This window comes from Plasmodium yoelii (assembly GCF_900002385.2).
Source record: "Plasmodium yoelii strain 17X genome assembly, chromosome: 3".
Classification (NCBI taxonomy): Eukaryota; Apicomplexa; class Aconoidasida; order Haemosporida; family Plasmodiidae; genus Plasmodium; species Plasmodium yoelii.
In genome coordinates this window covers 108,504-123,211 of record NC_036175.2, presented here as the reverse complement: position 1 = coordinate 123,211, position 14,708 = coordinate 108,504, and the positions used below count along the sequence as shown (strand labels likewise).

The 14,708-nt window shown below is 21.1% G+C and overlaps 4 protein-coding genes across 4 annotated transcripts; 3 read left to right on the top strand and 1 right to left on the bottom strand.

The window, feature by feature from the left end:
• Positions 1-396: 396 nt before the first annotated feature.
• Positions 397-1,168, top strand: PY17X_0302800 (dynein light chain, putative; the record flags this gene model as incomplete). Its single annotated transcript, XM_022954930.1, has 4 exons — positions 397-456; positions 652-753; positions 893-991; positions 1,106-1,168. 4 exons carry the CDS (start codon positions 397-399, stop codon positions 1,166-1,168), a joined length of 324 nt encoding a protein of 107 aa, XP_022811430.1.
• A 382-nt stretch (positions 1,169-1,550) lies between these two features.
• Positions 1,551-3,539, top strand: PY17X_0302700 (conserved Plasmodium protein, unknown function; the record flags this gene model as incomplete). Its single annotated transcript, XM_722522.2, has 1 exon — positions 1,551-3,539. One exon carries the CDS (start codon positions 1,551-1,553, stop codon positions 3,537-3,539), a length of 1,989 nt encoding a protein of 662 aa, XP_727615.2.
• Positions 3,540-4,278: 739 nt separating this feature from the next.
• On the bottom strand, positions 4,279-5,787 carry PY17X_0302600 (conserved Plasmodium protein, unknown function; the record flags this gene model as incomplete). Its single annotated transcript, XM_022958033.1, has 5 exons — positions 4,279-4,317; positions 4,568-4,743; positions 4,830-4,899; positions 5,055-5,217; positions 5,405-5,787. 5 exons carry the CDS (start codon positions 5,785-5,787, stop codon positions 4,279-4,281), a joined length of 831 nt encoding a protein of 276 aa, XP_022811429.1.
• Positions 5,788-8,726: 2,939 nt separating this feature from the next.
• On the top strand, positions 8,727-14,240 carry PY17X_0302500 (Sel1 repeat-containing protein, putative; the record flags this gene model as incomplete). The annotated part of the gene is made up of 1 exon (XM_726173.2): positions 8,727-14,240. One exon carries the CDS (start codon positions 8,727-8,729, stop codon positions 14,238-14,240), a length of 5,514 nt encoding a protein of 1,837 aa, XP_731266.2.
• Between the last annotated feature and the right edge of the window lie 468 nt (positions 14,241-14,708).

The following is a 14,708-nucleotide window of genomic DNA, read 5'->3' as shown; positions in this document are numbered from 1 at the left end:
TAGTATGCAAAGTCTTTTATAATGGCATATTTACAGTCGTGAATATGGACCAAGCTATTATATATATTTATGTGTGTGTATTTTTCCCTTTACACTCATATCATTTAATAATTTAATATAATATTAGTATTTATGGAATGTCCAAAATATAATTAATGTGTTATAACTTGATTTGATTTGAATATATTTATATAAAGAATTGGATAGATATACATTTTATATTATAAATATGAGTACAATCCTACTTATGAAAAAGTTATATATTTTTTCATTATAATCTATAAAAAATTTAAAATATTTTTTTTTTTGAAGAATTGTATATGTGCGTGTGGACATATATTTTTATAAAATTAATTACCTTCTTTGCTTTCTGAACGCATAAAAGAAAAAGGAAAAATGAGTTCCGAAAATTTTTCGCAAAATTTGAAGAAGCATATGCAAACCCTATTAATAAGAGTATAAAGAACAATGAAACAATAATAAGCGAAATCGATATTTTTAGGCATAAGTTGAATAAGCATTCAATTAAGGTTATTAACATATATAGAAATAATAATAGTTAAAAAAGTATGTATGTGAATAAATATATGCTTAAAGGATAACATAATTCATTTTTGCCAATATAAATTTTTACAATTTATTCCTTATTAGAAATCTAATATTCCTTATCATAATCAGAATAATATTGTGGACATAATAACAGGAGTTTTAGATAAATATACTGATGCTAACACAAATGCTATACAAGTTGAAGTAACTTATTATTTTTATGTGTTATACAACTGTGTTATATGATGCATGCTATATGATGTATGCTATATGATGTATGCTATATGATGTATGCTATATGGTGTATGCTATATGATGTATGCTATATGGTGTATATTTGTAGAATGCTATAAAAAATATAAAAGAAATTTTAGACAAAACATTTGGAGCTGGTTGGATATGCTTGATTGGAGAATCTTTTTCGTTTAACATCTCAGCAAAGGTTAGAGCATGCTTTATAGAGAAATTAGAGCTGTGCTTATTTCAGATGTATACATGTATATGTGTGTGTATTAATATGGTGTCACAATTTTACTTCAATTGCATTATTTTGTAGGAGGAGTCCTTTTTGTTTTGTTTTTATCAGGGCTATTTAGCAATTGTTGTATATAAGTGTTAAAATATGATAATTAAATGTGGAAACATAAGGAGAGACGAATATATTTTTTTTTTTACGTGACCATGTTCACAGGGATGAAAACACTCATATGTGTTAATATATTCCTGTTTTTATTTTTCACAATTTTTTGTTGATTTTTGTATCAATATGTTGTCTAGCTATATGTGAATATTTTTATTCGCTTAATTGGTCATTTAGATCAGAATTGTGCATATATATATATTTAGCTTTTCGCATTTTTTTCTACTTTTTTTTGATTTTGATCCGAGATTTTTTGGCTATTTTATTTGCCATTATTGGATGTGTTACAAAATTTGATTATGACAAGATTGCAGATAATCCAAATTATTTTTTCACCCCTCAAAAAAAGGATAAAAAAAAAATGTATAATAATAAAATGGTTAACTATGAAAAAAAGAGAGGAGAAATAAATTTTATAAAGAGTGAAAAATATCACCATAATAATAACAGTTTTAACAAAAATATCGAAAAAATAAATACAGAAAAATGTGAACGAGCATCTATATTACTTGACAATTTGAGCATGTTGGATTATTCAAATTTAAATGATAGTGAGAAAAGGAGTAATAGTATATATAGTGAAAATTGTAAAGTTTTAAAAAGAAATGAATTAAATTATATGAATTCAGGAAATATAGGGAATGATAGATATAAAAGACGTTCCTTAACATGTAATAATTTTACAAATGAAAATAAAAAATTATTATATGAAAGAGAAAAGCCAAATTTTAAAAATATAAATCACCAAATTGGAAATAGCCTTATTAATAGTTATAGTGATTATTATTTAGAAAATGAAAAGAAAGATTGGAATCAATTTAACAATGTTTCTAATTATAATATGTTTGATTTAGGTACTTATGATAATGAAGATGTAGATATATCTTTATATAAAGATGAAAGAAATATAATGATTGGTAATTGTAAAAAGGATAATCCTTGTAATGATAGGTTAATAAATTTTCAAAAAAGAAAACATGTTAATAATAATAATGAAGAAGATATAAAATTTGAATGGGTTAAGGGAAATAAAGATGATTATAATGGAAAAAATAAGACATTTTATAAAGGTGATAAAAATGTAAATAAAATCGAAATGAATCGGAAAAAAATAGACAAAGAGGATAAATATATATTCAATTTGAAGAGTGGGAAAAAAGAACGAATAGATATGAAAGTGTGTAAGGACAAAAATAAAAAGGATGCAAAAAAGGATGCAAAAAAAGATGCAATTAGTGAATGGTATTATAATAATGGTGAAGAAAATAAAACGTTTGAAAATATAATGAAAAGAGAATTTGATATAAAGTTGAATAAAATGATTGAAAAATATAAAATAAAAGATGAAGAAAAAAAGGAAGTAACAAATATTATTTATAAAAAATATATGAATATAAAAAATGGCTTAATAAAAGAAAGTTATGAAAAAAAAAAATTAAAAAATGAAAATGAAAAATTAAAAAATGAATTAATGGAATTAATTAAATCACCTGTTGAAAATAACATGATTTGTGATTATAAAAAGAAATTAGAAGATTATATATATTTGTCAAAAAATAAAGATATCGAAATTAAAAAATTAGAAAATGAATTGATAAATATAAAGAATAAGTTAAATGTGTTTGAAAAAGAATGTCTTATTTTGTCTGGTGAAAAAGAAAAGTTAAGGGATAGTAATGATAAAATTAAAAAGGATAATATAAACTTAAAAAAAAAATTAGAAACTTTTAAAATTGTGAATGAAGAAATGAAAGAAATTTTATTTTATAAAGATTTGAAAATAAATTATTTTTATAGTATAATAAATCTTCTTGATTCAACAATAATAAAAGAGGAAATTCAAAAGGCAATGTTTTCAAAGGCAAAAAAAAGAGTAGAAGATTTCGAGGGTATAGATAATGGTAGCATTAATAGCCAAAAAATGGAGGATGATTGTCTAAAAAATATTGATGGGCGTCAAAGCTTTAAGGGAGATAAAGAAATGGGGGCAATAAAAAATATGAACAAGAAAATAATAATAAAATCATTTGCTCAAAAAATCGAAGATGTAAATAAAAAAATAAAAAAACACATGAATGCGCTTGATAGTTATGAAAATAAAATGAGCAATATTTTATATGACAGTCATGAAATTGGTGAAATTGGCGAAATTGGCGAAATTGGCGAAATTTGTGAAAATAATGAAAATGGCGAAAATACAAGCGAGAAAAATAAAAAAGACAATGAGTTACTTGACAAATATTTTAATTGTGAAAATTTGTGTTTTAATGAAAATGAATTAAATTTATCTGTAGGAAGTGGTGGGTTAATTACATTTTTCGCAAAAAGTAATTCAAAGGATAAGAATTAATTTTTTTGCAAAATAAAAAATGTCGAAAAATGTTATGAACAAGCAAGGTAAATACTAGTGATAATAGAATTGTTAGCTCGTTGTATTTAGCTAGTTTGTTATAGGTGAAGATTTTATTTTTTTTATTTATTTTATTATTAATTTTATTTATTAATTTTATTTATTTATTTTATTATTTATTTTATTATTTTTTTTTATTCATTTTATTATTTATTTTTTCATCACAATTTTGAATGATTAGAATATTCTTTGTATTTTCTAATTATGTGCGAAAAATTATTTAAGCAAATATAAAATATTTATTTCAAAAAAGATATAAATCAAATTAATTATGAAAATGAAAAAGGAAAAATATATACGATTTTTAACCATATTAATTACATGAAAATATGTATCATTTAACATCCAATTTTTCATAAAGGAATAAAAAGGGTATGCATATGGAGACATTTTATTATAGGGTCATATAAATAAAAAAAGTACATACAAATACGTAAGCTATACAAAAAATTTTTAAAACAATATTTCATTAAATTTTCATAAATTTATATGTAATAAAATATGGATATATATAGAAAATAAGAATATGACTCAGACATATGCATAATATAATATGTATACATATTTAAAAAATATATGTTAAAAAATTGGTATATTATAATATTTTAAATATTAAATTGTAAACACAAAAAAAAAAATCATAAAATGAGACAAAAATAAATAAGTTGTGGAATTAAGATTATTTGCTTTTTTTTTTTTTTTTTTTGGCATTTTCCTCCTGCAAAAAATTGGGAATATAAGTATGTCGTTATATAGTATATATGGCAAGTTGCATAATACGAATGTGTGTGCATATGCATATGCATACATTATACATGCATACATTATACATGCATACATTATACATGCATACATTATACATGCATACATTATACATGCATACATTATACATGCATACATACATATATACATGTGAATGTTTCTAAAAATTCGAACGTTAAAAGGTTAATTACATTTTTGTAACTTACATCAATAATTTGTTCAGCTAGTAAATTAGCCTTTTCAGTATCTTCCTTCATTTTTTTTTCCTTTTGTTTTTGTTTCTTTAAAATGGTTTGTTGTTCTTCTTTTTTTTTTTTTTCCTCATTTATTTTAATTTTGTTGTGGTGAAAAATTCTGTACGCGTCAGAAATAATTGTTTCTCCTGAAAATGTTGAAAAATTAGATCGTGTGGAGATATAGCATATTATGAAAAAGGAATGTGAATAAGTTGTTTTATAAATTGATTACCCCATTTGTCTGTTATACAATTTGCCTCATAAATAATAAGATTAAACTCTTCTAAAAATTGATCGCATTGCTGAAAAGGTATGAATTATAATGTATGTAAGTGAATATGCAAGCAAGTGAATATGTCATTTATTTTTGGAGAGATATAGTTACTTTTCAAGATTAGTAACAATGTGAGAGTATATAAAATAATCGAATGAAAACTGTATCGAAAATATTTCTTACAATATCTAGGTCCCTTGACATATTATCATCAATAAAATAATTGTTATATAGTCTTGATTTTTTATTTTTATCATGAAAAATTTTATTACAAATAGGGAGAAACAAAATAGTTTTTTTTAATAACATGACTTTTAATTTGATTATATCAGCATTTGACAATTTTCTAAAAATAAAAAGGATAAGAGTGAAATAAATTATATAATAATATTTACACACATTTTATAAATAGTTGTAATAATATAATTTAAATGGTTTATATTATATGTACGTTCATAATATTTTCGCAATAAATTATGAACAAATTTGATTTATAGCTATTTTGGACAGGTAATAAAATAAAAATAATATACCTCATCCAACTAGATTGTGGATTTCCAATTACATTATGTTCGGCATATTGTGTATCATTATAAATATCCTCAAGTATTGAATCAATTTTTTGGTCATTTTCTTTATCTTCTTCATTTCCTTCTTTATTTATATCATCAAGTATATTTGTTTTATAATCTACCTGAATATTTCTTATCGCTTTTAAATAAATTGCATATTTTTCAACTTCATATTTATTTGCAAATATTTCAAAGGCAGTATACTGCTTATTATCAGATTTTAGGCAATTAAAAAATTCATTTTTTTTTTGTTTTTCATGAATAAGGGCTAATACACTTTTATATATATAATAAGAAAAAACAATAAATGGAATTACCACAAATACGAGATATAACAATAACATTTTTTTTATCGTTTAAAAAATGAGCGTATATAAATAATGATAGTAACAATAACAATAATAATAACAAAATGAATAGAATATTATAAATAAAATATTACTAAGTTAATGTGTTTTTTAGTTGATTATAGAAAATAGTTTTCCTTTTTTTTTTTTTTCACGCCCCTTGATTTGACATGTTTTATTTTGATAAAAAATAAATTTTTATTTTGCCTTTTTAAGGTAATATATATTTTACATATATTTGCTATATATGTATGTACGCACAACTATCTATTTTTTAAATAAATAAAAAAGATTACAAAAATACATTATCTTTGCATTATATTTATATAACTATGAAAACTAGCGCGGTAATTGTATTACACTAAATATTACATTTAAAATAAATATATTAATTATTGGTAAGTTAATAATAATAGGAGATGAATAAATGAATGAATAAATAAAATATGAAGTATATATGTATATATAAAATATAAATAAAAACAAAAGAGATGAAAATATACAATATTTTTACTATTAATAAGCAACCATTTTTAAATAAGTATTACCCTCTCTTGGGAACAATTAAATTCAATCTAATTAGTAGTGTATGTATATATATAACGAATATTAAATAATAATAATTATATATATATATATATATATATATTATATATATGATATAAAATCGATTAAAAATTATATGGGTGGGGAGGGGAAAGAAAAGTAAAATATCGAATATAAAAGTTTGTATATATTTTGTTAAAATAATGTTTTATTAACATTTTTTCAAACTATTTTATTAACATTTTTCAACTATTTTTTCAAACTATTTTTTCAACATTTTTTCAAACTATTTTATTAACATTTTTATATATATAGTTTTATTTTGCTTTGTTTTGCTTTGTTTTGCTTTGCTTTAGTGCTAGTGCGTAAATTCAAAGTTTTAGCTTAAATTTAAAAATTTAGGATATACAAACAAAATAATATTTACAATTTAGTTAAATATATTTATTAAATTGTTAAAAAAAAAAAAAAAAAAAAAAAAGTTGAAAACACACATTTATTCAATTAATTGATTTAATGAATATTATATAACAAAATTGGTATATTTATATTTTGTTTTTTTTTAAAGAAAAAAAATATTATTGGAAAAATAACAAATAGAGTTTTTATTTGATAACCTTTCTATAATTAGCAATGATTACAAGAGTTGTTTGGTATAGTTATAGAATTTTTTTTTAATAAAAAGTAAAAAAAAAAAAAAAAAAAACTTATTACTTTTATATATCTATAAAGATAATAAAGATATATAAAAAGAATACAAACTTGTGTGTAGATATATCTTAGTGTGGATAAGGAATATATTTTAAATAGGTAAAATGTTTTATATTGGTTTTTTATCGGAGGTAAATAATATGATAACAAATTTAAAACTGATATAAGATTGTGTTTTACTCAAATATATGAGAAAAAAACTGTATTATATGAAAATTGGGATAGCTTATTATTTTTTATTTTTCATTTTTGTGAAAAAATTGAAATAAATAGTAGATATGAAAGGTGATAAAGGAACGGGGAAATTATTAAATAAAATAATCACATAGTAATATTTTACCAAAAGAAAACGAAAAGGGTTGCTATTTATATTTATAGTACATACTTATAGTACAATTTTGTTAAAAATTGTCTTAATTATGTACATTATATATACACATTATATATCCACATTATATATCCACATTTTATATCCACATTTTATATCCACATTTTTTTTCTGACAAATAAGTTGCGTTTTAAAATTTGTAGTGTGTATGCATTTTTTTTAAGGAGTAAAATAAATATATATTTATTCAGACTTATTATAAAAAATGTGAAAAAATAAAAATAATTTTTTTTTTTTTTTTTAGTTACAAAAATAATTAAATAAATAATGCGAGGTAAAATATTATATATTTTATTCAAATATATAAATATGTACTTAATATTTTTATACATTGTGCATATATATAATAGTTATTGTGTATAGATATTATATTTTTTCCAAATATCTATCAAATATAAAATACAATCTCCAATTTATAAGTTCAAATATTTATATATACGCTAATGTAGTAATGCTTATGTGAGATATACAAATAAAAAATGTATAATATGTATATATGCATATAAAATACAAATTTTATAAATTAAAAATGTTTTATTTTAATAATTTATCCTTAACATTTTCTTTTTTTTAGTAAACAATATTTTAAATAAAATTGAAAGGAGGAATAATTAACGAATAAAGAGAAATATATATTTTTTTATTTTTTTATTTTTTATGCTTTCCTTAATTTTTTTATTTTTTTTTATTTTTTTTATAACATTTACATGCCTGTACATATATTATGTGTTAATTTTTGTAGTACATTATATTTTTTTGTATATAAAAGAGTCAACTGGGAAATGAAATATTTTGAAAGTTCTTGGATTATATATATATGTAAATAAGTTTATATCAAATTTGCTTTTTATATATATATTAAAGAATGCCGATATGATCTTATGTATCCATAAGAAATGAATTTATAAAATATAACGAAAAAATAGCGAAAAAATAGCGAAAAAATAACGAAAAAATAACGAAAAAATAACGAAAAAATAACGAAAAAATAACGAAAAAAAAAACGAAAAAAAGACTAAAGGGAATAGACAAATTTAAGGAATTTCATTTGTTTATATGCATGTTTAACAAAGTACTTGGATTTGTTTTTTTTATGATTATTAATTTTTCTTTTTTTGATTTTTGAGAAGAATAAAAACAATTTTGTGATTATAACCCGTTTTATGGTCTTTTTCAAGCTCGTGATAGATTTATCACTAGACTTGTTTGTTTTGATATTTTATATTTTATACATATGATTTGTCTTTTCCCCTTATTTTAACATTTTTTTTTTTTTTTAAGGAAAGAAAATATGATTAAAAATGTTTTTTGTGTTGCTTTAATAATTTTACTTTTTCTGATATCTATAAAATGTGAATATATAACGAATGAAAAAAGAAGCGAGTTTTGGGGGGATGTTGAAAAGGGGAATAAAAATGATGAGAAAAAAAAAAATAGGAATTATAAAAAAGTGAAACTAGCCAAAACTGAAGAAATAGTCTCTGGGTATGCAAATTCCGAAGATAATAAAATAAGTGACAAAGATAAGAAAAGCATATCTTATAAATATAAAAACTATATGGAATATTTTCAAAATGAAATTGGAAAATATGATAACATTATCGATACTTTAATACTAAGAAATGTAAACCGAAAAAAATATGACTTTTATAATATTTTAGAAGAATATTCTCTACATACAAAAATAAGTAAAGATATATATGACCAATTGTGGTCATTAATAAATATAATAAAAAATAATAATATTTTGATAAAAATGTATAATAGGAAAAATGGAGAAATTGATGAGCTAGTTTTTAAAAAACATTTAATTTTCTCAATATTTAAATGGCATAGTTTTATAAAAATAAATGAGGGTTTTAATAAAAACGATTTTGTATTTTATATTGATAAAAAAAATATGAACAGTCATAAAAAAAAAATATATAGCTATAAATATTTTTATAATTTTATATTAAATGGCTCGAATTCTGAACAGTTCATATTTTATATTAATTTAAATAAGATTTCATTTTTAGACATTTTAGAAAAATATAATAAATATATGTATATTATAAATAGTTCGAAAAGAAATTATCCACATTATATGTATAATAGTGAAAAATTCAGTGGATTTATATATTCATATTTTTTAAACTTAGACAAGAATTTATCGAATAAATATATGAAAATTATAAAATTATTAATATGGAAAAATATAATTTTTGATAAAAATTTTGATATTTATAAAAAAATCGGAAAATCTAACAAGAGTTTAATTTTGTATAAATATAAAGAAATTGAGGAGGATGTTATTTTAGATTATGTTAATGCGGAAATCGAATTATTATTTTCAAATATTTCCAAATTGTTCATAGATATTATAAATGATGTGCATGCAGTGTACTATCAAGAATTGCAAAAGGAGAAGACAAAAAATGAGGAATTAAAAAAAAATAAGATAGATTCTAAAGTAAATAAAAATAATAGTGAGTCTTCCAATTTGGCTAGTAAAAAAAAAGAATATTTGAAAGGGAACGAAATAAATGAGAGTTATAAAAAAGAGACAGCGGACAAAATAGATGACAAAAAATATGATGGCATAAAATATGATGACAATAACGAATATGGTGAAGGTGATTTTTTTTTAAAAAACTTAAATAAATTATTTAATTTTGATATTGATAAAGAAAAGGATGAAATAAATGACTATAGAAATTTATATGAGCTTAGAGACGGTTTTATAATAAATAAAAAGAACCCAAATAAACAGATTCCATTAATTTTTAATCCGATAAAAGATATATTTTATATATTGAACAATATAAATATGAAAAAAAAAAAGAATTTTAAAGAAATACATGACTATCTTAAAGTAATAATAAATTATAAGGGACAAAATTTTTATGATAATAAATTAATTTGTAGTAAAGATTATAAAAATATTTTTTTAAAAAAAAGCGTAAAGAATAATAACCATTTTAATAAACAAAATGATAAATGGAAAGGACCTTTATTTAATGTAAATAATATGCATGATATAAATAAAATTGCAAATGATATTTTTTTATTTGGTGGTGATATATATGATATGAAAGAAAAGGGAAGCGGAAAAGGACAGAAAAAGTATAATGGTGGGAATTATGGAAATGGTGGGAATTATGGAAATGGCGGGAATTATGAAAATGGTGATATATACGAAGGAATCGAATTAAATAATAAAACCCCAGTTGCTAAATTAACAAAAGATCTAATACATGACCAACTAAAATTACTAAAAAATGAATATATAGATAAATTAAAAAATGAATCAATTTGTGTTTTAGGGTTTTTATATTTGATAGGAATAAATGATAATAATGGAAAGTTAAAATTTCCATATGGATTTCCAAGAAACATCGAATATGCAATAAAACTAATAATGCAAGGTAGTGATGGTTTATGCAATTTTTTAAGTGGAATTTTATATCATATAAATTTCCCAGCGTTTGTTAATAATTCTATGGCTTCAATATCTAGTGATATAAGCAATAATATTTTAGAAAATGATAATATAATAAATAATTTTTTTTATATTTATTATAAAAATAATAATGATAAAAAAATAAAAATTAATGAATTTTTATCAGATAAAAATAGAATTATACCAAATAAAATAGATAATATAAAATCCAAAATAATATCTTATTCATTAGGATCAACCAAAGATGATACATTTAGTAAATTAGCATATACTAATAATATGCTTCGTATAAAATATAAAAATGAATATAATAATAATATATATTTAAGAGAATATTTTGATTATATATATGATAAAAAAGATTATAAACATAGTTATATAAAAAATAATATATCTCCTTTTTTAATGTCATGTAATTATTTATTACGAAATGTATTAGGAGAAGTTGTAGATTCCTTAAGATATTCTAATGGTATTGAAAGTGGAATATATCAAGAATACATTCATGAAAATCATAAACATATATTAATAAATGATGGTGAAGAAAATAGAAATTTATTTGAATATTTTTCAAAATTAGCAGATAATAGAAATACATATGCTTTAGCAGCATTAGGTGAAATTTATTATTTTGGAAATGAAAATATTGGAATTGAAAGAGATGAAATGAAAGCTCTTGATTTTTGGAAAATGGCAGCAGATCAGGGTGACAGTGCATCTGCACTTTCATCTGGATATGTATTTTTAGATGAATACAAAAGGTTATCTAAAAAAGAAGAAATTGCAAAATCTATGGACAAAAAAGAATTAATTAAGCAAATAAGAATTGAAAAAAAAATGGAAGAAAAAAAAAAAGAAAGAAAAGATGATGATGATAAAAATGGAATGAATAAAGGTAAGGATAATGACAAGTTTGAAAAGGAGGGAGAATATATTGTTTACCCTAACATAAGTGCTGGCGTAGGAAATTTTGTGGGTTCTGCACCGGGTTCTAATACCGAAACGGGTTCAACTCCAAATAATATGACTAATGGCGAGTCAAGCAATGTGGGTGGTTCAGCATTTAGCTCTCGAACGGTAGGGAACGTGCCAGATGTAGGAAGTGTGCCAGATGTAGGAAGTGTGCCAAGTGTGGGAAGTGTGCCAAATGCAGGAACTGGGCCAAGTGTGGGAAGTGTATCAAATGCAGGAACTGGGCCAAGTGTGAACCCGACGAATAGACCACCTTCTGAACCGCAAGTAGTGGTAGATGTAAAAAATGAGATTTTAAATGTAAGAGGAGAAAATGGAATCAGTAGTTCAGAAGAAAATATGATAAATGAATATATGAATGAACTTAGTGAAAAAATTAATAATTTAATGAAAAGTGCTGAAAAATATTTTTATAAAGCAGCAAAAAATAATGAAGAAAATATCGAAAATTTATTAGCAAAATATAATATATATAAATTTGGATTTGGAATAGAAAAAGATATAAAATTAGCTGGTGAATATTTAAAAAAAGCAGCTGATAAAGGAGACAATATTTCACAAATGTTAATTGGGCATTATTATTCAGGAAGTGATATAGGAATAATATTAAAAGATTATGATCCTAATAATGTAACAAAAAATTTAAAAACTTCATATAAATATTATTCTAAATCTGCACAAAATGGTAATATAATTTCTTTATATAATAAAAATATATTAATATTAAAAGGAATAGATTCAAAATATAAAAGTTTTGATGACAGATGTGAAATAACATTGAAGCCATTACATTTTATTGGAATGTTTAATGAACGTGTACATGTTTTACTGAAATTGCTAAAAAGAAATTATAAATTTAAAGATTATACAGGTGCATTATTATTATCTATAATTTTATCAGAATTAGGAGATCATTCGAATAACGTAAATGCATCTATATTATGGGGATTGAAAAAAAATACAATAAAAACCTTTTTAGAAAAATATAACAAAATAGAGAACATTTTAAGAGACTACAAAGCCAGTGTTGTAAATTCTGAAAATGCTGAAACGGTTGGAAAGGTTGAAGATGAAGAAAACTATTTTAGCCATGTTATAAAAAAAATATATAAGAAAGAAAAGGATGTTAAATATGAATTTATAAAAAATAATGAACAGAAGATTATAAAATTTTTGCTAAAATATTGTAGTATTGCAAATGGTAGTTTAGAAAATAGTCGTATGTGTCAAAATTTAAGAAAAGAATTAATAAATAATCGTAAAGAATATAAAAGTGTAATAAATAATAAAAATATAAACACATCTAAAATTGATAAATATCCAAATATTTTAAAGGAAAATATAGAATCATATAAACCTATTGAATTATTTGAAAAATATGATGATATAATATTAAAAGAAGTGAAAAATGAGAAAAAAATTTTTAAAAAAATCGAAAAAATAAAAAAAATAAAAAAAGAAATAATGGAATATTTAAAATTAAGTGAATTTTTACATTGTTATTATAAACCAATGTCTTATTATCAAATTAAGCTTTTTGAAGAAAAAGAAAAAGAAATAAGTAATTTAAAAAATAAAAAAATAAATTATGAATATTATTTTTATAAAAGTGGAAAAAAAAATAAAAATATAAAAAATTTATATGATTCAGAATTTTATAGATATTATATGTTACTTTATGATAATGATGTAAAAGAAATATATGATTATAAAAAGAAGTATTCATCTAAAATATTTAATAAAATACAAAATTTTTCTGATAATTGTGATATATGCAAACAATATTATGATATATATTCATCATTTTATGGATATCAAAAAGCAACAATTAATTTAATTAAAAAATATAAATATGGTGATAATTTTACAATTAAAAGTAAAATAAAAGAACTTCAGCTTTTAACCAAATCATCAGATGAAAATAATCATGAGCTTTTATATCATAAAGCTTTGTTTTTAGAGAATAATAATTTAGAACCTTTAGAATTAATTTTAGAAATATATTTTAAGTTATCAACAGATGAACATAATGCATGTAATGTTATTGGAATTTTCCGAATTTTCCGAATTTTATTTAAAAAACTTATTAATGACTTCAGTTGGATATTAAGGAATATAATTTCTTTTTTCTATAAAATTATAAATTTTGAAAATATAAAAATAAATGAAATTTTTGGAAAAAAAAATATAAAACCTTATCATAAATTTGGGTTTATTAATAATTCTAGTCTTTGCTATTTACAAAATAATTTTTTTTTTATTTCAGAATATAATCAAAAATGTTTAAATTTCGATTACATATTAAATAATAATTATATATATTCTCAGTTTAGTTATTTTCATATTTTTAAATTTTTGAAAAAAATTATTTTATCTTTTTTTCAATTATAGAAATTATGGATCTACAAAATAAACACACACTTATTTATTACATGTGTTGTGATTGTCTATTTTTTAGAAAAAAAAGAAAAAAAAAAAAAAAAAAAAAAAGTTGAGGGTTTTTTAATTCATATTTTTTTTTAGAGAGACTCTATCGAATAGAGATGGTAAAATTTTGTTGATCAAAACATGATTGCAGATTCTTGGATTTATTTTATTTGTTTTGATTTTCAAATTTCGTAGTTCCATTATTTATTTTTACCTTTTTTTGTTATTTGTGCATTTTATATTTTAGGAATATATGTTCCTCTTACCGTCCCTAGTTGGGAATGTTTTTTTTTTTATTTCATTAATATAATTATGATAATAATTATGTTACATATTTTTTTTACTTGCCTTTTTTTACTTGCCTTTTTTTACTTGCCTTTTTTTACTTGCTTTTTTTTTGTTCTATATTTGATAACTATAATTCAGAGATTT